Below are 27714 nucleotides of genomic sequence, written 5' to 3'. Positions count from 1 at the left end.
ATCTTAATGTGGAAGGTGGGTGAGTAATTCTGTCAGAGAAGAGCTGGTACCCTTCTACTGCGCTGCCAGCTCGTGTCTAGAGGACTTTAGCATCTGGAGCCAGGATACTTCGCGATTGTCTCCCTTGCAGGAAACTTGAGATCATCTGTCGTTTTGGACCCTTTGCTGCTACCTGCCAGGTATGTGACTCAACCCTGTCTAAACCTCCACCTTTCAGAAATGGGAAACAGAAAAGGAGGGCTGAGGAGATAGCACAGCATGGGTTGGTACTATCTTGTCAGCTGAACCTGGCTGCAAGATAAGGATGTCAGTGTGACCGAAGGGAGATGCCTGTTCTGGCAGCTCTACCTGAAGAGGAAGGATTCAGACACATCCCATTTCCCCCTCAAGCTGTATGAAGCCTCACTGAAGATGTCTCCTTGGGGCAATTCATCTCCCTTAGAGACCAGGGGTGTAAATATTCTTGTGGACCTATTGAAATAAAACCAAAGCAAGCCAGGGAGCATTAATTAACAGTTTGTGGAGGGCAAAGCATTGCTGTGGGAGCTGGAAGAGGAGAGGGTGCAAGAGTGCAAAAGTCCTACCCCTGGGGGCTTAAAGCTTAGGACACAGGGAATGAGAGAGGGGCAAAACACACACAGCCCAAGCCTACAAAAGCAGCTAAAGCAAAATAAAATAATGTTTAAAGACAAACTCAAGAGCTAAGGACTGGAAATCAAGAAAACACTAATGTTGTTCAGGAGTTGGAGATGCAGGAGGAGAAAACTGGAATGAAGTTGAGTGTGGCCAGGGAAAAAAATGAGGAGGAACAAAGAAAGAAGAGGAAAGATAAACTTGGGTGGAGGGTAGCAGCATTTCAGCAGCATTTCTTTGGCATTGGTGTGCACGACCCTTATATCTTTCTGTGTCTTCAGAGGCTCCCTGGAGAGCAGGGAGCATGTTCCCCACCAACAGAGCTTAACTCTAACCTAGGACCCCCTTTTTGGCCATCCTTTCCCTCCCTGGGTCTTCCATCTTCCTCAGATCTTCAATGTGTCCAGTCTCTCACCTTTCCCCAGCAAAACCTCCCCATCAGAAAAGGAAGCTGAAATCCATTTCCACTGTGATCTGAATAGGTGAGATCAGAAGGGTTTCCTCTCAGAGGGGTAAGGATCAGAGCGATTCAACTGCTGAGGGAGGTTGGAAAAGGCAAACTTCTGGCAGCAAATGGGGAGGAGCATACTCTTTAGAACAGAAAGGGAGCATTCAGCCCCTCTGATTTCCCTTCAAGAATTCACCAGACGGCCTCCCTCCAAATAAAGGCTTTAAAGCAGCTCCCTGGGTGTTGGAAGGAAAGGTACTATGGGCCATGACCTCTGGCTGGAGAAGATGCTGTTGAGATGGTCTGAGGGAAACACTCATTTTAAGCTGTTTTATCAGAAGTGGATTTGTTTGTATTCATTTATTGGTTGGTTAGTATTGCAGCTGACATCTGGGGACTCAAGCCACTTCTTCAATTGCCATGAGATGCTGTCAGGGTGAGTGTTGCAGTCTGTGACCCGATGGTCCCTAACAGGGGTCACGACTTGGGGGACAGGAGAACTGAGGTGCACCCAGCCTTGACACAACTCTGCTGGTGAGGAAGCTGTGTCCAGAGAAGTGCAGAGCTTGGGAGGAACTCCCCCAACTCCACCAGCTTCCAGCCATGTGTATAGGGCAAGTCACTTAGCCTCACGCTGCTTCAGTTTCCTTGTCTGTACCTTGGTCCTATAATAACAGTAATAATACTTCTGATATAGGAAAGTGCTGGGTAGATGGTAAGCACTCAGTTCATATTAGTTTTTATTATTGTGGACACATGCATGTACGTATGTGTGTTTATGACCTCTTCCACCTGCAGCCTCAGTGACTGAAATCACAAGGATGTATCACAACAGAGAACTGCAGTCCTGATAGTAATTCCAGGGACTGGAACACATGGACTGACTGACAGAAGGCAGCTTCCTCCTTCCCCAGGAATATGGGACCTTGAATACTGATCCTGCTGTGAGGTGCCCCTTCCCCCAGTTGTGGGCCTATCTAATGCCCTGTTGCTGCCTTGGGAACACTCAAGTTGTTCCGAGCACAAGTCTTGACTAATTCCTCAGAGTCTGGCCAATCCGTATGGATCCGTAAACACCCTCTGAGCTCCTCTTGTTTTGGAAGGCATTAGCTGGTGCTGATGTATCCATAGAGCTTCACACTCATAGGGCTCTGTGTCTTTTGTTCCCAGTTGGTGGGCCTGTTGCAGACACATTCCTGCTGTCAGCCAAAAGGGTTAAAGGCTAGACTGCCCAGCCTGAGCCTGGACTCTGGCCCAGGGGCTCTGTTCTGCTGGTTATCGTGTGACCATATTCCAATAGCTGCTGTCTATCAAAACAGCCAGGCCCCCTTGAAAGGGGACTCCAATCTCCTTCCTTAGGGGCCCCTTCTGATACATGAATGGAGCCTCCCCAACTTAGCCTCTGCTTTCCATGAGGCAAGGGCCCTGACCGACTGATTCACAGGCCATTGCCCCTCCCTCTGGCAGTGGTCCTGTCAGCCCAGGTCCTTCCAGCACAGAGGTCATTCACGTTGCCTGCCTTCCATTGACTTACCTGCACACCTCCTCAGACTATCTTCTGCTACATGACCAGCAGTTTTAAAGTCTTTCACATACTGTTAGCTTTTTTTTTTCATTGTCAACTATTTTATTCTAAAATTTTTGACAGTTTAGGTAAATTAATCAATTGAAAAAGAAGAAAAAAAAATATGACTACCTGAATAGTTGCAGAAAAATAATTTACTAAAACCTAATACATTTTTCTCTCAGCTTTATGAAGTATGATTGACAAATAAAAATGGTATATATTATTTATTTTTTAAACATATTTATTTACTTGGCTGTGTTGGGTCTTAGCTGTGGCATACAGGATCTTTAGTTGTGGCACGTGAACTCTTCGTTGCGGCATGTGGGATCTAGTTCCCTAACAGGGGATTGAACCTGGGCCCCCTGCATTGGCAGTGGAAAATCCTATATACAGGATCACCAGGGAAGCCCCCCAAATTGTATATATTTGTGCCATATGATATCTTGATAAATGCATTCATTGTGAAATAATAACTACAACCAAACTAATTAACATATCTACCATCTCAGATAGTTATCTTTTGTGTTTGTTGTGAGAACACTAAAGCTTTAATCTTAGCAAAATTTAAGTATACAATACAGTATTATTCATTATGATCACCGTGCTATACATTAGATCTTCAGAACTTATTCATCTTATAACTGAAAGCTTGTACCATTTGACCAACGTGTACCACATTCCCCTACCCTCTTCCTCTGCTAACCATCATTCAACTCTTGGAATTCAACTTCTTTTTTTACTGTAAGCTTTTATATATAGAATGGATAAACAAAGTTTTACTGTATACCATAGAGAACTATATTCAATATCCTATGATAAACCATAATGAAAAAAATTTTTAAAAAGAAAATGGATTGAACTTGGGTCTCCTGCATTGCAGGAAGATTCTTTACCATCTGAGCCACCAGGGAAGTCTCTATAACCCAAACTGTGTGTGTATTAGTCACTCAGTCGTGTCTGACTCTGTGATCTCATGGACTGTAGCCCACCAGGCTTCTCTGTCCCTGAAATTCTCCAGGCACGAATACTGGTGTGGATAGCCATTCCTTTCTTCAGGGGATCTTCCCAATCCAGGGATCAAACCCAGGTCTCCCACATTGCATGCAGATTCTTTACCATCTGAACCACCAGGGAAGCCAAACACAAACCATAACGGAAATAAATATTAAAAAAAAAAAGAATGAATCACTTTACTGTACAGCAGTAATTAAGACATTGTAAATCAACTACACAATAAAAAAAAAAAACTAAAGTCCTTCATGTAAACCCTGATGGTGATATTACTGATGGTGTGGCTGGGGCTCTGTAGCCACAGGACCCCAAGAATGGGTGTCACCTTGCAGGTGTGTGGAAAAAGGAAAACCAAACAGTAGAGTGGGGTGGCAGATGGAGAGGGGAGACTGGGGACACTGGAGAGTAGAAACTGCCATGGGCCTTTCTGCCCTGGGATGCTATGATCTGAGTGAAAGCAGAGGGATGCAGCCTCTAGAAGAAGATGGGGAGCAGAAGGCAGATGTTTGGAAGTTGGAGGCAGAGGGAGGAGCTGATGTTTCTTTAAAGAGCATCCATCTCACCTTGGAGGCTTAACAACCCTCTGAGTTGGATTGGTTTCTTCCATTGTTCAAGTGAAAAAATTAAGGTTCAGCAAGTTACATAATCTGCCTAAAGTCCTACAACTAAATAGAGGAGAAATGTGGGGAAGTTTGTATATTTCCCAAGATGAATCGGCTACCCAGGCTCACTGATTCTCATATTACATTACCACAGCTCCTCAAGGGGCATCAGGAGTGAAGAGGGAACTGCCCTTGCTTGCACTGGGGCTGGGTCTCTGGGGCCACAGATGGGTATGGGGAGGGATTGATGGGACAGCCCCATCACTGTGGTCTTAAAGATGCTATTGACTCAGTGACAGTCACCAGTTGACCTCCTGGGAACTCCACCTGAGGTCTCAGGGCTGGAAAAAGTTGTCCTAGGTGTGGCTGGAGTTAAAAGGCAGCCAGGCGTGCATGCCACTTAGGAAAGAGCACTGGTGTTTGTTCCTCTGTTTTGTGGACCTAATGTTCCAGGTCAAAGGGAATCGGGAACAGGTTTGGACAGAGAAAAGGAAAACGCATCTGGGAGTTCTTATAGATTTCCCTTTGTTTGGGCCAAGTCACTGAAACCTAACTCAGCTCCCACACAATGCATGGCTCTATTTCTGGCTCTAAACAATGCGAAGCTCAGAAGCTGCTTCCTCTGGGACCCTTTGGCCCTGTCCTGTTGGAGGACTGTGAGTCCAAGGAAGGGTCAACCCTACCACAAGCAATACTGCCTGTTAAAATTAGAAGCAACTCTCACATCTGGCTATGACTGAAAAGAAGCCAGGCACTGGAGCTTGCAAGTACCCGAAAAAAATAGACTTGAGGCAATAACAGATGTCAGGCCTGATACGTGGAGTTCTAACTCTACTGCATCACTCCAGTATGTCTTTATCCCTCTGCAGGTGGCCCCCACTGCTGTGGAAAAGTGATGTATTTCTCAGTCTTCCTGAACTCCTACCAGCGAGGATGTCTGCCCAGCAGTCTCTTCTTCCTCACTCACCTGCTCCTCCTCCTCCAGCCCAGGGCGATGCGCTCAGGTAATGTGTCTAATCTGTATCCCAGACAGCCAGGACCTCAGCGAGCACATCAGCTCCTGCCCACCCCTTCTGCAAGTTATTCCAGTGCTGAGATCTTGCAGCCTTTTACTAGGCTGTCTCAGGGGCTAAAATATAAGCCCTCCATCCCAGTTGTTAAAGAGTCACTGACCCTGAGCACCATCCAGCCCCACAGTGCTCCTCCACCATCCCTTCAGGGACCCCCTACCCCCAACAACTCCACAGCTCACAAACATGGCAGAAGGCATAGTGGGAGGGTACCAGGAAAGTCTTATTGGTCTGTACTTAGGCTGAACCAGTTGGAAAATATTTTTAACTCTTCTCCTGCGATATAAGCCATAGCTTTTGAAGAGCAGAAAGGATCCTGGTCATACCATCTATCATGAAAGAAGCAACTAACAGAGAATGTAAACTAATTATGCAAATAGAATTCCCCAGCTCCCTGAGCGGAAAACCAGGGATACCGAAGTGATTAACAAAGCACAGACCATATCCTCAGTCAGTTCAAGGAAGGTGAACAGACATGATATACATGACTGTCCAGCTGTGCAACCAGAGCTGCAAGAGAAATGTACCCAAAGATCTGGGGTCACAGCTAAGAGACCAATTTGTTTTTTCTAGAAAGCAAAGAAGGGCCATAGAGAGGAGGTACTGTATGAGTAGAACCTTGCAAGAGACAGTCTTAGGAAGATGACAGATGGAGAGTAAACTGAGGCAGGGTATGCCCAGGAAAAGGGCCAGGCATCAGGCATGGGAGCAGCGACAGCTGGAGAGAACCTGAAGAGGGAAGCTGGTAGGAGCGGTGTCAAAGCTATACCCAGTAGGCAACAAGGGGTCTCATATGGAGAGAAGAAAGTGCTCCCACACTATATGGGCAAAGTGAAGGATGGGAGGAATTCATAAAGGAAGAGTTGGGGGTGGGTTTAAGCTGAGCTTTGAAAGAAGGAAAGGAGGGGTACAGAAGCCAGAAAAAAAACGAATGAAGGCAGGCTGGGTGGAAAGGCAGTGCAGCAGGAACAGCAACTCTCATGGAAATTGCAGAAAACAGGGAGTAAAGCAGCCATGTGGAGACATCACTGCAGAGGACAATCAAACAGAAGATTCAGATGAATAAAAATCTTGACAGCAGGATTTGATCTTAGATAGGAAAACCCATGAGGCAAGAAGCACCTTCCCCCCAAATTATTTTAATATTCTTTGTTATTACAGAAGCTGTGCGTGTACCTCATAAATATTAGAAAATCAGACAAAGCAAAAATGAGAAAACATCTATTCGCACCATGCAGAAATGATCACCATCAATAATTTGGTCTTTCTTCTTTTGGATCTTTTATTCTGCACATTTATGCAAATACATCAATTTTTATTCACATAACAGGATAGTGTACATTTTTTTTTTGCCAAAGATTCCATTTAATTTAATGCCCTGGACATATTGATACAACCGTCCCCTGAATAATATTGGCAGCTGGTTGGTTCAAAACAGCTACCAGTACCCCACCACACATTTGTATCTGGTTGTAATGTGTCTTGTGTAGTTTTTAACATGGCACATCCAACTATTTCATGACAATTACGTGTTCAAGAAACAGGATTGGTTGTCCTGTAGAATGTTTCACCTTTGTCATTTGAATAGTTCACTGTGGATTTCTGAGCTGCAAAAAACAAATAAACATATTTTTGAGGCATTAAATTACATGGAATCTTTGGCAAAAAAAAAACACAAAAACCCACAAAACATATGTACCTGCCTTATTTGAGGAAAGTTAATCTGGGCCATTGTCTGGGATCTTGTCCTAGAGGAGATCAGGGTGGTAGGCCATGAGGAACCCATTCTGGCACACGTCGGGGATGAAGTGGAATTCTCCTGCCACCTGTCACCATACCGGGACGCCGAGCACATGGAGATCCTCTGGTTCCGGAGCCAGGCCTCGAACGTGGTGCACCTGTACCGGAAGCAGCAGGAGTTCTATGACTGGCAGATGAAGCAGTTCCAGAACAGGACCCAACTCATCACGGACGATATCGCAGACGGCAGCGTGACTCTGCGGCTCCATCGCGTGGTCCCCGCCGACGAGGGTCTGTATGGGTGCCGCTTCCTCGGCACAGACTTCACTGGGGAAGCGACCTGGGAGCTGGAGGTAGCAGGTGCGTGACCTGGTCAGTCCCCAGCACAGAGCGGAGAAGGATCCATTTGGAAAGAGCTCAAGAGAAGATAGATTGAAAAGCACAGAGAAAGGGAAAATTTCTCTAATTAAAAAAAACAAATATTAAAAAAGATTCATTAGGAAATGAACCCCCAAAATGCACACAAAATGGCCCTTAAACAAAGAAAAAGACAATCATTTTACTCACAGTGAGAAAAAGGCAAATTAAAACTACAGAGAGGTAATTTTTCCCTATCAGACTGACAAACATTCAATAGTTGGACTACACGGTCTTGATGGAGGAAGCAGCCCCTTCTTACCGTGCTGATGGAATTCAAAGTCCTGAGCTCCAGGGTAGAGGGATTTGGCAATAGCTAACAGGACTTCCCGGAGAAGGCAATGGCAAGCCACTCCAGTACTCTTGCTTAGAAAATCCCATGGACGGAGGAGCCTGGTAGGCTGCAGTCCATGGGGTCGCTACGAGTCAGACATGACTGAGCTACTTCACTTTCCCTTTTCACTTTCACACATTGGAGAAGGAAATGGCAACCCACTCCAGTGTTCTTGCCTGGAGAATCCCAGGGACGGGGGAGCCTGATGGGCTGACGTCTATGGGGTCACACAGAGTCGGACACGACTGAAGTGACTTAGCAGCAGCAGCAGCAGCAACAGGACTTCCTTTGTGTCTGCCTTTGAAAAGCAATTTCACCTCTGGGAGTTGACCCTGGAGATATACCTCCCACAACTCCAATATGAAAGAAAGGCATTTGTATAAATTTACATTGTACAGCAATGTTGGTGCTGTTCAGTCCCTAAAGTCATGTCCAACTCTTTGCGACCACATGGCCTAGAGCACATCAGGCTCCTCTGTCCTCCTCAAATTCATGTCCATTGATTCATTGATGCCATCTAAGCATCTCATCCTGTACCACCCCCTTCTCCTCCTGCCTTCAATCTTTCCCAGCATCAGGGTCTTTTCCAATGAGTTGGCTCCTTGCATCAGGTGGCCAAAGTATTGGAGCTTTAGCTTCAGCTTCAGTCCTTCCAATGAGTACTTAAGGTTGATGGAAACTCCCTAAATGTCCAAGCATAGGTGCTGAGTAAGGTCTATATCAAGCTATGTAACTTAAAAAAAAAAGAGGAAGAAAATTAGGAGAAGCACTAAGCTGATGTGGAGTGATTTCTAGGGTGTTTTTAAGAGAAAAAAGCAAGATGCAAAAGAAGAAGCTCTATACCATATTAATTTTTGTGTAAGAAAGGAGGAGAAACATGGCACAAAAGAAACACAGGAAGCTAATGAAATTGGTTACTTAAAGGAGAGGGAGCAATGAGATGCAAAGGATGGCGAAAGGCCTGGGGCTTTTTTGATCTACTCATTTTTTATAGTATTGATGTTTAAACCATATTAATGTTTTGCGTATTCAAAATATAAAGCTAGTTTACTTGGGTAGAGAGATTTAAAAAGTGTGCATAACAAAGATACTTCAGTTCTGGTGGGATTCAAGAGATAGAGAAGACAATCTATTGAAATTTGGGATGGGTTTACTCTTCAACCTAGGGGGACGGTCCCTTGCATTATATGGCTAAATACCAGCAGCCTTTCCCTATTTTAAAATGCCCTTCAGAGGTAGTGCTGTCCCGCATGCCATCTACAGTCTAGCCTGTCATTTAGAGTCCATGGTGGGCTGCAAGCCCACAAGTGTTGGGTGGTCACAGTCACCATGCCTTACGGTGACTGCAAATGGTGAATGGTGACACGAACTTCATGTACATCTGGGAAGGAGCCTGATCTTTCCTACTCTTCCTGCCTCTCCCAGGACTGGGCTCAGACCCTCATATCTCCATTGAGGGCTTCAAGGAGGGAGGCATTCAGCTAAAGTGCCACTCCAGTGGTTGGTACCCCAAGCCACAGGCTCAGTGGAGAGACCATCAGGGACGATGCCTGCCCCCGGAGACTGAAAACATCACTGAGGATGTCCAAGGCCTGTTCAGTCTGGAAACATCTGTGGTTGTCCAAGAGGGGGCCCACAGCAACGTGTCCTGCTCCATCCAGAACCACCTCCTAGGCCAAAAGAAAGAGTTTGTGATCCACATAGCAGGTCAGTGGGTGCCAGCTCACCCTCATCTTCCTAGTCTTCAAGTTCTCTATGTCCATTGTCCCTGTGTGTGTGTGTGTGTGTGCTCAGTCACTTCAATCGCGTTTGACTCTTTACAACTCCATGGACTGTAGCCTGCCAGACTCTTCTGTCCATGGGATTCCCCAGGCAAGAATACCGCAGTGGGCTGCCTTGTCCTCCGCCAGGGCATTATCCCCAAAACCATCTGTTAGGACACAAGGGCTCTGGAGCTTGGTTGTGTACAGGGCAGGCTGAACTTGACACCTGAAGCCATAATATTTAAAACCTACTAAGAGTACAGTAATTGGGGGAGGTTCCAGAAAGCAAATATTATTAGAGAGGATCATAAGAACCCACTTGTTCCTAATTTTATCCCTCAAACAATATTTACTGAGCACTCACAATGTTCCCCAAACCTTGCCTGCAGGTGCACATTCCATGGGGGAAGCAGACACACAAAGGAGTAAATTATAGCACATGTTCCAAGGTGTTAGGTGATACAGAAAAATGTGAAGCAGGGAAGAGTGCTAAGTATGGTGGGTTGTATATACATATATACATGGATTTAAAAGTGCTGGATCAGAAAAGAAGACCGTTAGGCAATGAGTTGAAAATAAGGCCATTATCTAGCATCAAATTTTGTTATGAGGCCCCCACTGATGGATTCAATGTTCAAAGGGATATATATGTGTGTGATACATGCTGCTGCTGCTAAGTCACTTCAGTCGTGTCCGACTCTGTGTGACCCCATAGACGGAAGCCCACCAGGCTTCCCCGTCCCTGGGATTCTCCAGGCAAGAACACTGGAGTGGGTTGCCATTTCCTTCTCCAATGTGTGAAAGTGAAGTCGCTCAGTCGTGTCCGACCCTTAGCGACCCCACAGACTGCAGCCCACCAGGCTCCTCCATCCATGGGATTTTCTAGGCAAGAGTACTGGAGTGGCTTGTCATTGCCTTCTCCGGTGTGTGATACATAGTTCACCCAAAATTCACCTGGTAATTGGGTAACTGGTAACATCTGTGTTAGCTAATTGCTTTTATGAGAAGGAGAAAGATATCTCTTATCTCAATGACAAGCATGTAGCTGCAACTTGGAGCCAGGTGCCTAAGTGAAACTCCCAGGAGGCCTGGAGATAGGGTGCTTTCTTCTTGATGTTTCCATTTCAAAGAGATGGCTCTGAGCTCCTTAAGAAAATCATTCCTGAATTGTAAAGCTGGAAGGTCCTTATATAACTTTCAGAAAGATTTATATACATCTTGAAGGTATGTGCATGCTAAGTCACTTCAGTCATGTCCGATTCCTTTTGACCCCAGAAGTCTGCTGGGCTTCTCTATCCCTGGGATTTTCCTAGCAAGAATACTGGAGTGGGTCGCCATTTCCTCCTCCAGGTGATCTTCCCAAACCAGGGACTAAACCCAGGTCTCTTCCATCTCCTGCACTGGCAGTCAGGTTCTTTTTTTTTTTTTTTAACCAGTATTTTTTTCTTTTTAAAAATTAATTTATTTTAATTGGAGGATAATCACTTTACAATATTGTGATGTTTTTGCCACACATCAACATGAATCAGCCACAGTTGTACATGTGTCCCCCCATCCTGAACCCCTCTCCCACCTCCCTCCAACCCTATCCCTCTGGTTCTCCCAGAGCACCAGCTTTGGGTGCCCTGCTTCATGCATTGAACTTGCACTGGTCATCTATTTTACATATGGTAATGTACATGTTTCAGTGCTATTCTCTCAAATCCCACCCTCACCTTCTCCCACTGAGTCCAAAAGTTTGTTCTTTACATCTGTGTCTCCTGCATGTAGGATCACCAGTACCATCTTTGTAAATTCCATATATATGCATTAATATACAGTATTTGTTTTTTGACTTAACTTCACCCTGTATAATAGACTCCAGGTTCATCCACCTCATTAGAACCGACTCAAATGCATTCCTTTTTGTATCTGAATAATATTCCATTGTGTATATGTACCACAACTTCTTTATGCATTCATCTACTGATGGACATCTAGGTTGCTCCCATGTCCTAGCTATTGTAAATAGTGCTGCAGTGAACGTGTGCAGGGTATGTGTGTCTCTTTCAATTCTGGTTTCCTCAGGGTGTATGCCCAGTAGTGGGATTGCTGGATCATATAGGCGATGGCACCCCACTCCAGTACTCTTGCCTGGAAAATCCCATGGCTGGAGGAGCCTGGTAGGCTGCAGTCCATGGTGTCGCAAAGAGTCGGACACGACTGAGTGACTTCACTTTCACTTTTCACTTTCACACATTGGAGAAGGCAATGGCAACTCACTCCAGTGTTTTTGCCTGGAGAATCCCAGGGACTGGGGAGCCTGGTGGGCTGCCGTCTATGCGGTCGCACAGAGTCGGACACTACTGAAGCGGCTTAGCATTAGCAGCAGCAGCATAGCAGTTCTATTCCCTTTTTTTTTTTTTTTTGGAGTCTTCACACTGTTCTCCATAGTGACTGTACCAGTTTGCATTCCCACAAACAGTGCAGGAGGGTTCCCTTTTCTCCACACCCCCTCCAGCATATATCGTTTATAGACTTTTTGATGATGGCCATTCTGACTGGTGTGAGATGATACCTCATTGTGGTTTTGATTTGGATTTCTCTGACAATGAGTGATGTCGAGCATCTTTTCATGTGTTTATTAGCTATTGGTATATCTTCTTTGGAGAAATGTTTGTTTAGGTCTTTTGCCCACTTTTTGATTGGGTTGTTCATTTTTCTGGTATTGAGATGCATGAGCTGCTTAATTCTTTGTCAGTTATTTCATTTGCTATCATTTTCTCCCATTCTGAGGGCTACTTTTCACCTTGCCTATAGTTTCCTTCTTTGTGCAAAAGCTTTTAGGTTTAATTAGGTCCCATTTGTTTATTTTTGTTTTTATTTCCATTACTGTGGGAGATAGGTCATAGAGGATCTTGCTGTGATTTATGTCAGAGAGTGTTATCAGTTGAGTTCTTTGCCATTAGTGCCTCCTGGGAAGCACTTGAAGGGATAGAGAAAGAATTTATAAATTTTCTAAAGGAAACAGTGAAGGGGAAGGGGAATCTCACTCCCTTTTTTGCACAAACTTTTAAATTTGTGTTTAACCTTGACAAAGGGTGTTGGTCACATGGATTTCTGAAGGAGGCCATTTAGGTAGAGGGAACAGCAAGTGCAAAGGTCCTGAGGTGGAAATGTGCATAGCTACTGGAGGAGCTGGAAAGATGCAGGAAAGGCTGGCTGGAACAGAGAGCAAGATGGAGATCACAGGTCATCAAGGCATAGGACTCTGAGCTCTTTACCTCCTAGGTCAGTGCTTCAAAAACCATCTGTGGTGAAGGACCAGTCCTTTGTGGTTCAATACTTTTACCAAGATAATAAAAACACACTGCTAAAAAAAGAAAATTAAAAACCAACCAAAACAACACATTATGTTAAGTGAAATAAAGATAAACACAAAAGGACAAATATGGTATGATTCTATTTATATGAGGTACCCAGCATCATCAGTTCACAGAGAGGAAAAGCAGAATAGAAGTTACCAGCGGCTGGGGTGGGAAGATTGGGGAGTTAGTGTTTAATGGGTACAGACTCTTGGTTTGGAACAATTTTAAAAAGTTCTGCTGGTGTTAGTTGCACAACTATGTTGGTGTACTTTTTAAAAAAGTTTTTGGGCCATGCCACAATGGCTTGTGGGATCTTAGTTTCTCAACCAGGGATTGAACTCAGTGGACTGCCAGGGAATTTCCAGTGTTGATGTACTTATGCCACTGAACTATAAACTTAAAATGGTTAAGATAGTAAATTTTATGTTATGTTTATTTTACTACAGTAAAAAAGAAAAAATTAAAGACCATTGAGATAATAGCACCAATTTCATTATCTTCAACAGATAAAATTATTCTATTAAATTTCCACAAGAGTTTCTAGAGGATTGCTCTGTTTTGCATGTATTTCTTTACTGTCTGGCCACTGTCTCTGTAAGCTCTGCACCACACTGTGCTTCTGGGCAGATCCTCCTTAGGATGCCTAGAATGGGAAGAGGGGAACTGTCAGCCAGCCCTACATGGCTTTGCTAACAATTCTTACAAATGTGTGATGAGAAGTAGAAGCCAGGTGTTTGCATGAAGGGCAAGATGACACATGGATTCGTCAGAGCAATCAGTTCCGTTCAGTTTAGTCGCTCAGTCACGTCTGACTCTTTGCGACCCCATGGACTGCAGTACACCAGGCTTCCCTGTCCATTACCAACTCCCAGAGCTTACTCAGACGCGTGTCCACCAAGTCGGTGATGCCTTCCAACCATATCATCCTCTGTTTTCCCCTTCTGCTTCCTTCAATCTTTCCCAGCATCAGGGTCTTTTCCAATGAGTCAGTTCTCTGCATCAGATGGCCAAAGTATTGAAGTTTCAACTTCAGCATCAGTCCTTCCAATGAATATTCAGGACTGATTTCCCTTAGGATGGACTGGTTGGATCTTCTTGCAGTCCAAGGGACTCTCAAGAGTCTTCTCTAACACCACAATTTATTTTTTTTCTTCTCTTTTTTAATTTTTTATTGGAGGCTAATTACTTTACAATATTATATTGGTTGGTTTTGCCATACATTGACATGAATCTGCCCCGGGTGTACATGCGTTCCCCATCTTGAACCCCCTCCCACCTCCCTCCCCATCCCATCCCTCTGGTTCATCCCAGTGCACCAGCCCCGAGCATCCTGTATCATGCGTCAAGCCTGGACTGGTGATTCGTTTCACATATGATAATATACATGTTTCAATGCCATTCTCCCAAATCATCCCACCCTCACCTTCTCCCAGAGAGTCCAAAAGACTGTTCTATACACCTGTGTCTCTTTTGCTGTCTCGTATACAGGGTTAAAGTTACCATCTTTCTAAATTCTATATATATGCTTTAGTATACTGTATTGGTGTTTTTCTTTCTGGCTTACTTCACTCTGTATAATAGGCTCCAGTTTCATCCACCTCATTAGAACTGATTCAAATGTATTCTTTTTAATGGCTGAATAATACTCCGTATATGTACCAAAGCTTTCTTATCCATTCGTCTGCGGATGGACATCTAGGTTGCTTCCATGTCCTTGCTATTATAAACAGTGCTGCAATGAACATTGGAGTACATGTGTTTCTTTCAATTCTGGTTTCCTCGGTGTGTATGCCCAGGAGTGTGATTGCTGGGTCATATGGCAGTTCTATTTCCAGTTTTTTTAAGAAATATTCAGGACTGATTTCCCTTAGGATGGACTGGTTGGACCTTCTTGCAGTCCAAGGGACTCTCAAAAGTTTTCTCCTTTTGGCGCTCAGCTTTCTATAGTTCAACTCTCACATTCATAAGTGACTATGGAAAAACCATAGCTTTGACTAGATGGACCTTTGTTGGGAAAGTAATGTCTCTGCTTTTTAATATGCTGTCTAGGTTGCTTATTTAACTTCTGTTCAGAGTATATCATGAGGAACGCTGGGCTGGAAGAAGCACAAGCTGGAATCAAGATTGCCAGGAGAAATATCAATAACCTCAGAAATGCAGATGACACCACCCTTATGGCAGAAAGTGAAGAGGAACTCAAAAGCCTCTTGATGAAAGTGAAAGAGGAGAGTGAAAAGGTTGGCTTGAAGCTCAACATTCAGAAAACAAGATCATGGCATCTGGTCCCATCCCTTCATGGGAAATAGATGGGGAAACAGTGGAAGCAGTGTCAGACTTTATTTTTTGGGGCTCCAAAATCACTGCAGATGCTGGTTGCAGCCAGGAAATTAAAAGACGCTTACTCCTTGGAAGGAAAGTTATGACCAACCTAGATAGCATATTAAAAAGCAGAGACATTATTTTGCCAACCAAGGTCTGTCTAGTCAAGGCTAATGGTTTTTCCCGTGGTCATATATGGATGTGAGAGTTGTTGGACTGTGAAGAAAGCTGATCGCCGAAGAATTGATGCTTTTGAACTGTGGTGTTGGAGAAGACTCTTGAGAGTCCCTTGGACTGCAAGGAGATCCAACCAGTCCATTCTAAAGGAGATCAATCCTGGGTGTTCACTGGAAGGACTGATGCTAAAGCTGAAACTCGAATACTTTGGCCACCTCATGTGACAAGTTGACTCACTGGAAAAGACTCTGATGCTGGGAGGGATTGGGGGCAGGAGGAGAAGGGGACAACAGAGAATGAGATGGCTGGATGGCATCACTGACTCGATGGATATGAGTTTGAGTGAACTCCGGGAGTTGGTGATGGACAGGGAGGCCTGGCGTGCTGTGATTCATGGGGTCACAAAGAGTCGGATACAACTGAGCGACTGAACTGAACAGGTTGGTCATAACTTTTCTTCCCATGAGTAAGGGTCTTTTAATTTCATGGCTGAAGTCACCATATGCAGTCACTGTTTCCATTGTTTCCCCATCCATTTGCCATGAAGTGATGGGACTGGATGCCATGATCTTAGTTTTCTGAAGGTTGAGTTCTAAGCCAGCTTTTTCACTCTTCTCTTTCACTTTCATCAAGAGGCTCTTTGGTTCCTCTTCACTTTCTGCCATAAGGGTGGTGTCATCTGCATATCTGAGGTTATTAATATTTCTCCCAGCAATCTTGATTCTAGCTTGTGCTTCCTCCAGCCCAGCATTTCTCATGATGTACTCTACATATAAGTTAAATAAGCAGGGTGACAATATACAACCTTCACGTACTCCTTTCCCAATTTGGAACCAGTCTGTTTTTCCATGTCCAGTTCTAACTGTTGCTTCTTGACTTGCATACAGATTTCTCAAGAGGCAGGTCAGGTGGTCTAGTATTCCCATCTCTTTAAGAATTTTCCACAGTTTGTCAGAGCAATAGGTAGCAATTATTCACTGGGTTTCAGATATCAACACCTTGATTTCTAATGTTCTTAGATGTTAAGCAAGAATGAGAAGAAGTAGAGGGAGGTCAGGGCTGTGGTCACATAAGTTCTAAGATGAAGGACTGGGCAGAGCCCATCAGCTTCTTCCTTTTACATCCCTCAGTTTGCAGTATTTTCCCCTCTGTGCTGAGCAAGTTCAAGTTCCCACTCTTCCTCAGATGCTACCTCTCCTGAGCACCATGCAATAGCTCTCATGTCCATTTTACAGATGGCTATGGTGGGGCCCGGGCTTCCCAGATGGCTCAGTGGGAAAAGAATCTGCCTGCAATGCAGGAGACACATGAAATGTGGGTTCAATCGCTGGATACGAAGATCCCATGGAGGAGGGCATGGCAACCCACTCCAGTATTCTTGCCTGGAGAATCCCATGGACAGAGGAACCTGGTGGGCTACAGCTGATGGGGTTGCAAAGAGTTGAACACATGACTGAAGCAACTAAGCATGCATACACACATGGTAGGGCCCAGTAAGGGCCTACCAGTCGCTAGAAAGATTTTTCTGGCATACAATGTCTGGACCAGTCTTCTCACTTAGTATTTAGTGATGAGTGGGGTGTTTTCCAGATGTGTTTTTACCCGGAACCTCTCCCTGGAAGAGAGCTTTCCTTGGGACTCTGGTGGGCCTGCTGCTCCTTCTGGCTTTCCTCATGATGCTGGTGTTGTACTTCTTTCGGAAGCAACGAAAGTCCCAAGGTACCAGGCAGTCAGGGGGCTGCCCTCCTGGAATTGGCTTTGCCCAGGAGAAAAGTGGTGGAGAGGTCATGGTGGTGGGGTGGGGAAGGCCACTGCTGAGGGGCCATCTTGTCTGGAGGCACGGCTGGAATGGGACACGGAAAACAGGAACTGACCTCTACTCCCCTTTTTTCTTCCTTTCAGAAAAGCTGAAGAAGCAGGCAGAGAAAGACAAAGGTAAGCAGGAGGAAAGACGAGCTTTTCACCCACATCTCTGACTAACAGAAGTGGGGGCACTGGGTCAAGAAGACAAGGAGGTCACATGGGGTTAGGGGAGTTTGGGAGGGGGCAGAGAAGGATTGAGGCAGAGGTTTACTTCCACTTCTCTTGCCCTGGAGCCTGTTCCTCCCCCGTGTCCAGCTCAAACTGGCTCTCTAGAGCATGTGGGTTCCAAGTCTGTGCGCTTTGGAGAAGCAAGCCCTCAGTGATGGATGGAAATTTTTCTCTGTTCTTTGTTTCTTTCTCCAGGGAAACTCACAGTGGAGCTGGGTAAGTTCTGGATGCTATGCGCATTGTGCTGGCTGTGGGCTAGGAGGTAACCCATGGCAGAAGCAGGGATTCGGTGATTTTAGGCCCCCTTTGGAGAGCCCTGAACCACAGTGATGTAATTCTATATCCAGCCCTCCTCACATCCTGCCTTCCCTTCCCAAATGGACATGTGCACACCTGCCAAGGAAGTATGACTTAAGATTTTCTGGATATATTTTGCCAGACCCTCTCCTGCAAATTATATGATTCAGTTATAGTTCCACAGTTAAAAGTCTCCTCCTTCTGGTTCATCTTCCTAGGATAGCCTTCTCTTTTTAAAGCATATGTCTCCGAGAAAGAAGGCATCTGTAATTTGCACCAAAGTGAAAGTAATTTATCAAATCCACTTTTCTCCCCAGGGGAGAACTCAGCACCTTGAAACCATGTTGGGGGAGGAGGAAAGAGTGAATTCAAAGGATGAGGGGATGGAGAAGGCCACACTGGGTAGGGGAAGACCTTGAGAACACATTGTCTGCCCCAGAAAAACACCAGACAAAATAGTGAAGTAGAAGCTTGTCTTGCCTTCTACCTAGTCATGCAGGGGAAAACAAACAAAAGGCAATTAACCAAACAACAATAAAACAGCATGATAAGTCATTAACACCATAGTCTGAATTAGTGTATATTATTGCCTTTCCTAGTCTTAACTTTTAAAAGATGGTATAGAGTAAAGAACTCAGAGGAATGCATTTCTGGTGGCAAAATATCAGAGTCTTGGTATCTGGCCAGGGGAAATAATTGAGTGTGATATCCACCCAGTTTTTTAAATGATGTAACCAATAAGTGACCTTGAGGTTCATGCAGGATGTGCCCAGTGCCTGGACTTACACAGTACTTCCTCCCAAGGAAAAGCTTGCAGTTTCAGGGCAAATGTTTTCCCTTCCCAGCCCTATGCAGATTTCTGCCATAGAGCAAAGAATAGGATGAGGAGTAAGAATCTTGAAGATGGGTGATGCAGCACCTAAAACAGGATTGGAATGAGTAGTAGTTTAAGACTATGAAACCTCGTCTCAGTGACCCAACTGCCTTGTGAAGGTAGTTTCACTCATCCAAAGGCTGATATTTTCTCTGTGGGTTCTGCTTACAGGGAAGCTTCAAGTGGAGCTGGGTAAGTGACTCTGCCCCACCCTGAACTATTTCTTCTTGTCTACCCTGTAGCATCTGGTTATCTGTGAATGTTCTTCTGCTCTCCCAAGCAGGTATGATGGACAGATTGGAAACCTGCTGGCTGTGTGGGTGGCAGGAGAAAGGGGAGTGGAGCAGGGGTGGGTGCAAAATTTGATGTGTGAACAAGGAGGCTGAAGGGACTTTGTTCTAATTCTGCTTTCCTTTGGCTACTTCAGACTGGAGAAGGGCTGAAGGCCAGGCTGGTGAGTGAAGTCCGTGTTTCTCCCACTGTCCACTTTATGTCTCAGCATCCTAGTCACCTGCTCTAACCAACTATGCTTCATTCTGATTTATTCCATTGCTACACACATGTATTAATCTATGTCACTCGGTATAGGTTATATTTGACTTTGACTTTTATATTTATTTTTACATTGTCCTGAGGGGTAAGCATACAGTAAATCATTGGTGCCAATCCTAGTTGCACGTCAGAATCACCTAGATTCCTGGTGCCTGCCCTCAAACACTCACCTGTGGTTCTGGAATGGGCATGTTACCTTACATGTAAATACTTGTCCCTGTACCTTCTTCCATTTCCCCCGTAAAGCAAACAGTAATGTGTATCTATTTTGTATGCATTCTTGCAAGAGGTGAAATTTCTGTTTTGTGCACATACACTGTAGTTACTGTAAAGATATTTACGGTCTCATGCTGTTCCTTGCTTTTCTCACTCATCACTGTGCTTTAATATCCATCCCTGCTGCCACGTGTAAATCTAGTCTGTATCTCCTTGCTGCAGAGCACTCCATTTGAGCCAGCCATCCTCCTGGAGTAGACATCCAGCCTTCTTCTAACCCCGTATCACTACAGACCACTAGTGCTGAATAAATTGTCTTCTGGCCCTATGTGGAGATTTCTCTGAGAAGTGCGGGCCCACTAGGGATGTCTCACTAGTGGGATAGAGGGATTCCTGAAAGTAGAACCACGATCCCGTGCCAGCAGTGCATGGAAGCTCCATGAGCCCACATTTCGTGTGAGCCAGCTTTCTAAGCTTGCCAGTCAATGGAGATGAGTAATTATTCTTTGGGTTTGCACTCATCTGAGCATTAAGAAATCTGAGCATCTCTTTACATGCTAGCTGGCTTTTGGGCTTCCTCTTCTGAAAATTGCCAGTTCATGTCCTTTGCCTATTTTCCATATGTTGTTGCTCTCTTTTTCTTGTTGATTCACAGGACAGGGCTGGTGTCAGTGCTGGGGAATGGAGCCTTTTGGCTTGTAGGCATCCTTCATGCAATATTATTATTATTATATAATACATATGATAGTAATATCTCATTGTTTTTACACACTGTGAATTCCTTCTTCTCTTCTATCATCTGCTATTAGCTTTGTCCATTGGTGCTCCTTATTGAAAACAATTAGTTCTGATAAAATACAATTTATTGCACTTTTACTTTATGGTTTGTGTCTTTGAACTTTTGTTGAAGATCTTCTTCACATTTAGGTCACAAATCTAGTCTCCTGCATTTTCTTCTATTCACTTTATATGTTATGTGTAAGTTTTTTTATCCATCTAAAATTCACCTTTTTATGTGGTGTTAGACAAGAATCCAGTAAATTTTCTCATATAAAGAGCTAGCTTTCCCAGTGCCACTTACCTCACACTATCTGTGACTTACCCATCAATGTGGACATCACCGTTAGTGCATATTCAGTTGCCATGTCTTGATGGGTCTGCCACTTGGTCACCTATTACCTTGGCTTTTAAAGTACCTGAAAGTACAAGTTCTCCTCCATTTCCCCTTCCTTTTTAAAGTTCATGGACTTTAATATAAATTTTAGGATAAATTTATGAAGTTCCCCAAAACAATCAAAAGTAGTTCTAGCTGGGATTGGTTTGAATTTACCGCTAAATTTAGGGAGGATCGACATCTGTATAGATGTGAGTTATTCTATGCAAGAGCTCTAGATCTGTGAAGTTCCACTGGTTATTCTGATGCACAATCAGGGTTGAAAGGCCCTGCTATAAATCTACAGAGCTATGAAAACGTCTTCTACTGCTTCTGCATTTTGTGACTTTGGTGCTCTCTTCTGTAATATAGGGCGAGATAAAACAGAAATCCACACAGAATAGCTCACACTAAGAAAGAGAGCAAGTCAGGGTACCCAGAGGCTGTCTTAGGACAGGAGCCAAGCTCAGCTGGGCCTCCTGGGGACTAAGCCAATCAGAAATGGAGGCTTTGTTTCCATCCTTCAAGGCATCCCAATTGCCTATATTGGTTCTCTTTGCTCACATACTCTGTCATCCCACTATCCAGCACCACCTCAGCCTACACACAGCCTCGGCATAAGCCAGCACTGGCACCAGCCTCCCTACCCAATCCCAAATTCCTGGGAAGATGCCATGGTGGACCCAGACTAGCCTGGGCTATCATGGTGGAAATGAGATTATTCAGTTTATAGACATCCTTCATGCATCTTGAGGCTCCCTCAAGGTTCCAGAGTTACTGATTCAGATCTCTGAGCATCTTTTTCTTCTCTGTTTGGTTTCAGAGTGGAGAGCAGCTCAACGACATGCAGGTAACTGAAGCCAAGGAACTGTATCTTGTGAATTAGGCTGGCTGGATCTTAATCAGAAGGGAGGTATCCAGAACTGAGATTAGAGGAAGGGTCTGTCCAGGAGCCATGTGTGGAGCCTGCATACAAACTCACAAGCTCACTTGCGCACACACACAAAATGACACATATGCCTGCACACATACATGCTCATATGCACAAATGTGATTGCACTCACACATGCACACATTTGTGTGCACTCTGATGCTCCCACATGCATATAACTTTCTGGGTCTTACTAGATTTATTTCCATCTGGCAGAACTTCCCACATTATCTGACAGAGGGATCCTTGGGGTTCCTGTCCATCAAATGAGTGTGATTTGGGGGGCAGGTTGCTGGAGTGCAGGGTACTGGACTAGATGATCTCAGGGGTCCCCTTCAGTTTTAAAATACTAACATTGCTGTATGACAGAGACCCAGAGCTCACTAGTGATCTCAAGGTCACAGTGATGAGAGAAGTCAGGAAGAACCGGTCCTAAGCTCCTTCCTATTGACTGCGCATGTGTGCTAAGTCACTTCAGTCGTGTAGGACTCTTTGCCACCCTATGGGCTGTAGCCGGCCAGACTCCTCTGTCCATGGGATTCTCCAGGCAAGAATACTGGAGTGGGTTGCCATGCCCCCATCCAGGGGATCTTCCCGACCCGGGGATCAACCCCTCTCGCTTTTGTCTCGGGCATTGGCAGACGGGTTCTTTACCACTAATGCTACCTGAGGAGCCCTCTTGCGGTCCAGGTCCTGGGAAAAGTGAGCCCGCCTCCATCCCCACAAACCTCCCTCATTTGCTATCTATGCTCTGTATGGCACCAGGGAATTCAAGAGCCTTCCAGTTCAGGAAGGAAATTAATTCCTCTTATCACTTTCAAAAGCTAAGAAGTCACTTCCAAGCCTCTTCAGTCCCAGATTGGTGGGAGGAGGGGCTTCAGGAGAGGGGTGACTATTCCACTGATTGTTCCATCGGGAGCACTAGAGGTTTGCCTATCAGGGGATAGACAAGGGGTATCAGAGGAGGGGGCAGGGATGCGGGTGGGGGCAGAACCGTCCCTGGCGGGCACTGACCCTATGCCTTTGCGCAGTGGATGTGACCCTGGATCCCGGCTCCGCCCACCCCAGCCTGGAGGTTTCTGAGGATGGCAAAAGCGTGTCCTCACGCAGGACGGCGCCAGGCTCGGCGGTGGCCGACCCTCAGTGGTTCTCTGAGCAGACGTGCATCCTGAGCCGGGAGCGCTTCTCCACCGGCCGCCACTACTGGGAGGTGCACGTGGGCCGCCGCAGCCGCTGGTTCCTCGGCGCGTGTCTGGCAGCGGTGCCGAGCGCAGGGCGTGCTCGCATGAGCCCGGCGACTGGCTACTGGGTGATGGGGCTGTGGAACAGCTGTGAGTACTTCGTCCTAGACCAGCACCGTGTCCCGCTCAGCCTGCGCGTGCCGCCCCGCTGCGTGGGCATCTTTCTGGATGTTGAGGCTGGAAAGCTGTCCTTCTTCAACGTATCCGACGGCTCCCACATTTTCACCTTCACCGACACCTTTTCGGGGACGCTCTGCGCATATTTCAGGCCTAGATCCCACGATGGCAGCGAACACCCAGATCCGCTTACCATCTGCCCATTACCAGTTAGCAAGAAACGCGTCCTCGAAGAGGAGGACAGAGATGCCTGGTTACAACCCTATGAGTCCTCGAACCCTGCCCTGGGCCTGTGGTGAAGTGCTCTCGTGGCCACTGGACTGGGTCCTGGGCGGCTTCCTGGATACCCAGCTGGCGCTATGCTCTCCTGCTTCCTGTAAAGCCAACAGATAACACTAACCCCACTGTCTGCCCCAGAATGTCGGCAAAGGCTAAAAGGCTCAGTGTAGCAGAAAGGGGGCAAAGAGAGACCTTTGCCTATGGAGATGTGAATGTGTACATGTATGAATATGATTTTCTTTCTTTTTTTTTTTTAAAGAAAGTTAATTCCAAAGCTTATCTGTGTGTGTTGTAGGACTGAGCAGATGAGTAAACATATGTTCATGTTGCTAGGAGTCACAGTGTTCACTGTGAAGATATGAAAGAAACTGGAATGGAGGAAAAAAGAGGAGAAAATTTATCAGATAAGATTAGAGGGATCAGTTAATTTCTGTATTTTAATATTTTTGTATGTATTTTCTAGCTCTATAAAGGTCTGGAAACAATGACACTTCATGAGCAATAAGTTCACCTGGGGCTCAGATGCTAGTTTTCACTGCCATTTACCACCAAAATGAACTTGGAGAAGTGGTGAAAGTAGAGAACATCTTTTGCTTTTATGTACAAGAATGCTCAAAAACGGATGGGAACATAGCAAAAAGACATTGGAGCTAGGTGAAAGGGGCTCCATTGACCAATTATAGGACAATTTGAACACTAAAGTGAATAATGACAAGAATTGCCCAACAAGAGGTCAGTTCACCAAGTGTGCTGAGAGGTTTCTTTAGCCAGAGACAAGCGATACAAAAAGAAAAAAACAAAAGCCCATAAAACAAACAACAAAATATAAAAACATAAAACAAGACATAAGGGAAAGGAGAGAATGAAAGAATAATTGTGAACTCGAGGTTTTTACTATGTAATAGATGCATATTGTTGGTAAATAGAGAGATGTGCTATAGTTCCTAGCTCTGTCTACACTGAGGGCTTAGAAACAATAAAAACCCTGTACCAATGAGCACATCTGGCACTGAGATCTTAGTTTTTAGTTACTATTTACATCCCCATGGAAAAGAAATGCAAAAAAGCAAAATGGCTGTCTGAGGAGGCCTTACAAATAGCTGTGAAAAGAAGAGAAGCAAAAAGCAAAGGAGAAAAGGAAAGATATAAGCATCTGAATGTAGAGTTCCAAAGAATAGCAAGGAGAGATAAGAAAGGCTTCCTCAGTGATCAATGCAAAGAAATAGAGGAAAACAACAGAATAGGAAAAACAAGGGAACATTTCATGCAAAGACGGGCTCGATAAAGGACAGAAATGGTATGGACCTAACAGAAGCGGAAGATATTAAGAAGAGGTGGCAAGAATACACAGAAGAACTGTACAAAAAAGATCTTCATGACCAAGATAGTCATGATAACGTGATCACTGACCTAGAGCCAGACATCTTGGAATGTGAAGTCAAGTGGGCCTTAGAAAGCATCACTACGAACAAAGCTAGTGGAGGTAATGGAATTCCAGTTGAGCTATTTCAAATCTTGAAAGATATTGCTGTGAAAGTGCTGCACTCAATATGCCAGCAAATGTGGAAAACTCAGCAGTGGCCACAGGACTGGAAAAGTTCAGTCTTCATTCCAGTCCCAAAGAAAGGCAATGCCAAAGAATGCTCAAACTACCGCACAATTGCACTCATCTCACACGCTAGTAAAGTAATGCTTAAAATTCTCCAAGCCAGGCTTCAGCAATATGTGAACCGTGAACTCCCAGATGTTCAAGCAGGTTTTAGAAAAGGCAGAGGCACCAGAGATCAAATTGCCAACATCCGCTGGATCATGGAGAAAGCAAGAGAGTTCCAGAAAAACATCTATTTCTGCTTCATTGACTATGCCAAAGCCTTTGACTGTGTGGATCACAATAAACTGTGGAACATTCTGAAAAAGATGGAAATACCAGACCACCTGACCTTCCTCTTGAGAAACCTGTATGCCGGTCAGGAGGCAACAGTCAGAACTGTACATGGAACAACAGACTGGTTCCAAATAGGAAAAGGAGCGCGTCAAGGCTGTATATTGTTACCTTGCTTGTTTAACTTATATGCAGAGTACATCATGAGGAACGCTGGGCTGGAAGAAGCACAAGCTGGAATCAAAATTGCTGGGAGAAATATCAACAATCTCAGATATGCAGATGACACCACCCTTATGGCAGAAAGTGAAGAGGAACTCAAAAAGCCTCTTGATGAAAGTGAAAGAGGAGAGTGAAAAGGTTGGCTTGAAGCTCAACATTCAGAAAACAAAGATCATGGCATCTGGTCCCATCACTTCATGGGAAATAGATAGAAAAACAGTGGAAACAGTGTCAGACTTTATTTTTTTGGGCTCCAAAATCACAGCGGATGCTGATTGCAGCCATGAAATTAAAAGACGCTTACTCCTTGGAAGGAAAGTTATGACCAACTTTAATAATATATTAAAAAACAGAGGTCCATCTAGTCAAGGCTATGATTTTTCCCGTGGTCATGTATGGATGTGAGAGTTGGACTGTGAAGAAAGCTGATCGCCGAAGAATTGATGCTTTTGAACTGTGGTGTTGGAGAAGACTCTTGAGAGTCCCTTGTACCACAAGGAGATCCAACCAGTCCATTCTAAGGGAGATCGATCCTGGGTGTTCATTGGAAGGACTGATGCTAAAGCTGAAACTGCAATACTTTGGCCACCTCATGCAACGAGTTGACTCACTGGAAAAGACTCTGATGCTGGGAAAGGTTGGGGGCAGGAGGAGAAGGGGACGACAGAGAATGAGATGGCTGGATGGCATCACCGACTCTGTGGACATGAGTTTGAGTGAACTCCGGGAGTTGGTGATGGACAGGGAGGCCTGGCGTGCTGTGATTCATCGGGGCGCGGAGAGTCGGACACGACTGAGTGACTGAACTGAACTGAGCTGAACTACTGAAAGGAACCAAGGCTCCTTGGAGAAATGGTGCACTTCAGAGCTGGGGCAGGGAAAATACATGGTGAGATTCTGATCTATACTAGGAAATATTTATTTGGTTTCTGACCTAGATTTTAGAACAGAGCTCTTAAACCCTTGAAATTTTCTAAAATATAAGAGTTGTGAGGATATCTTTGGATATTCATAACAAGCCCTTTTAACCACATCTGAACAGTGTCAGACTTTATTTTTTTGGGCTCCAAAATCACTGCAGATGCTGATTGCAGCCATGAAATTAAAAGACGCTTGCTCCTTGGAAGGAAAGTTATGACCAACCTTGATAGTATATTAAAAAGCAAAGACATTACTTTGCCAACAAAGGTCCGTCTAGTCAAGGCAATGGTTTTTCCCGTGGTCATGTATGGATGTGAGAGTTGGACTGTGAAGAAAGCTGATCGCCGAAGAATCGATGCTTTTGAACTGTGGTGTTGGAGAAGACTCTTGAGAGTCCCTTATACTGCAAGGAGTTCCAACCAGTCCATTCTAGAGGAGATCAATCCTGGATGTTCATTGGAGGGACTGATGCTAAAGCTGAAACTGCAATACTTTGGCCACCTCATGCGACGAGTTGACTCACTGGAAAAGACTCTGATGCTGGGAAAGGTTGGGGGCGGGAGGAGAAGGGGACGACGGAGAATGAGATGGCTGGATGGCATCACCGACTCTGTGGACATGAGTTTGAGTGTACTCCGGGAGTTGGTGATGGACAGGGAGGCCTGGCGTGCTGTGATTCATGGGGTCGCGGAGAGTCGGACACGACTGAGCGACTGAACTGAACTGAACTGAACTGAGTATATATTACTGAGATAATTTTTAGAAAGCCAGTAAGGATGGGGCTGGTTGCCACAGGAACCAACTGTGAGACCAGAGGGTTGCAACTTAGCCCTACCCTACCCACCTACCTCAAAGAGGGAAAGGGGGCTGGAGATTTGAGTTCCACCACCAAGGGCCAATGATTTAACCAGTCATGCCTATGTGATGAAACCTTTCCATAAAACCCCAAAAGGACTCGGTTCAGAGAGCTTTCAAGTTGGTGAACACTGGAGATGCAGGGAGAGAGGTGCTCAGAGAGATCAAGGAAGAAGCTCTGTACCCCTCCCACATACCTTCTTCTATGTGTCTATTCTACCTGGTTCCTGAGCTATATCACTTTGTAATAAACCTGTAATCTAGTTAGTAAACTCTTCCTGACTTTTGTAAGCTGCTCTGGTAAATTAATGGAACTCAAGGTAGGGGTCTTGGGAATCTCCAAGTCACAGTGAGTGGGTCAGAAGCACAGGCAACCTAGATTTGTAATTGGTATTGAAATAGAGAGGGAAGTCTTGTAGGACTGAGCCCTTAACCTGTGGAATATGACCCTATCTCTCGGGCTTCCCAGGTGGTGCTAGTGATAAAGAACCAGTCTGCCAATGCAGGAGATGTGAGAGATGTGGATTCAATCTCTGGGTTGGGAAGATTCCCTGGAGGAGGGCATGGTGACACACTCCGATATTCTTATCTGGAGAATCCCATGGACAGAGGAGCATGGTGGGCTACAGTCTATAGGGTCACAAAGAGTTGGACAAAACTGAAGCTACTTAGCATGCACACACTAGGTAGCTAGTGCCAGAATTGAGTTAGTAGG

The 27714-nt window shown here is 45.1% G+C and overlaps 1 protein-coding gene across 1 annotated transcript; it reads left to right on the top strand.

The window, feature by feature from the left end:
• BTNL9 (butyrophilin like 9) lies at positions 1-27714 on the top strand. The gene is made up of 11 exons (XM_055429212.2): positions 1-179; positions 5131-5265; positions 7084-7431; positions 9248-9529; positions 17019-17147; positions 17331-17363; positions 17655-17675; positions 18802-18822; positions 19058-19084; positions 21375-21401; positions 22514-27714. The coding sequence occupies exons 2-11, from the start codon at positions 5157-5159 to the stop codon at positions 23137-23139; spliced, it is 1623 nt and encodes a 540-aa protein (XP_055285187.2). The 5' UTR covers positions 1-179; positions 5131-5156; the 3' UTR covers positions 23140-27714.

Source organism: Moschus berezovskii, chromosome 8 (genome assembly GCF_049115385.1).
Source record: "Moschus berezovskii isolate FMDL1 chromosome 8, NW_MosBer_1.0, whole genome shotgun sequence".
Classification (NCBI taxonomy): domain Eukaryota; kingdom Metazoa; phylum Chordata; class Mammalia; order Artiodactyla; family Moschidae; genus Moschus; species Moschus berezovskii.
The sequence above is the reverse complement of the archived record's forward strand: the minus strand, read 5'-3'. Positions and strand labels throughout refer to the sequence as shown.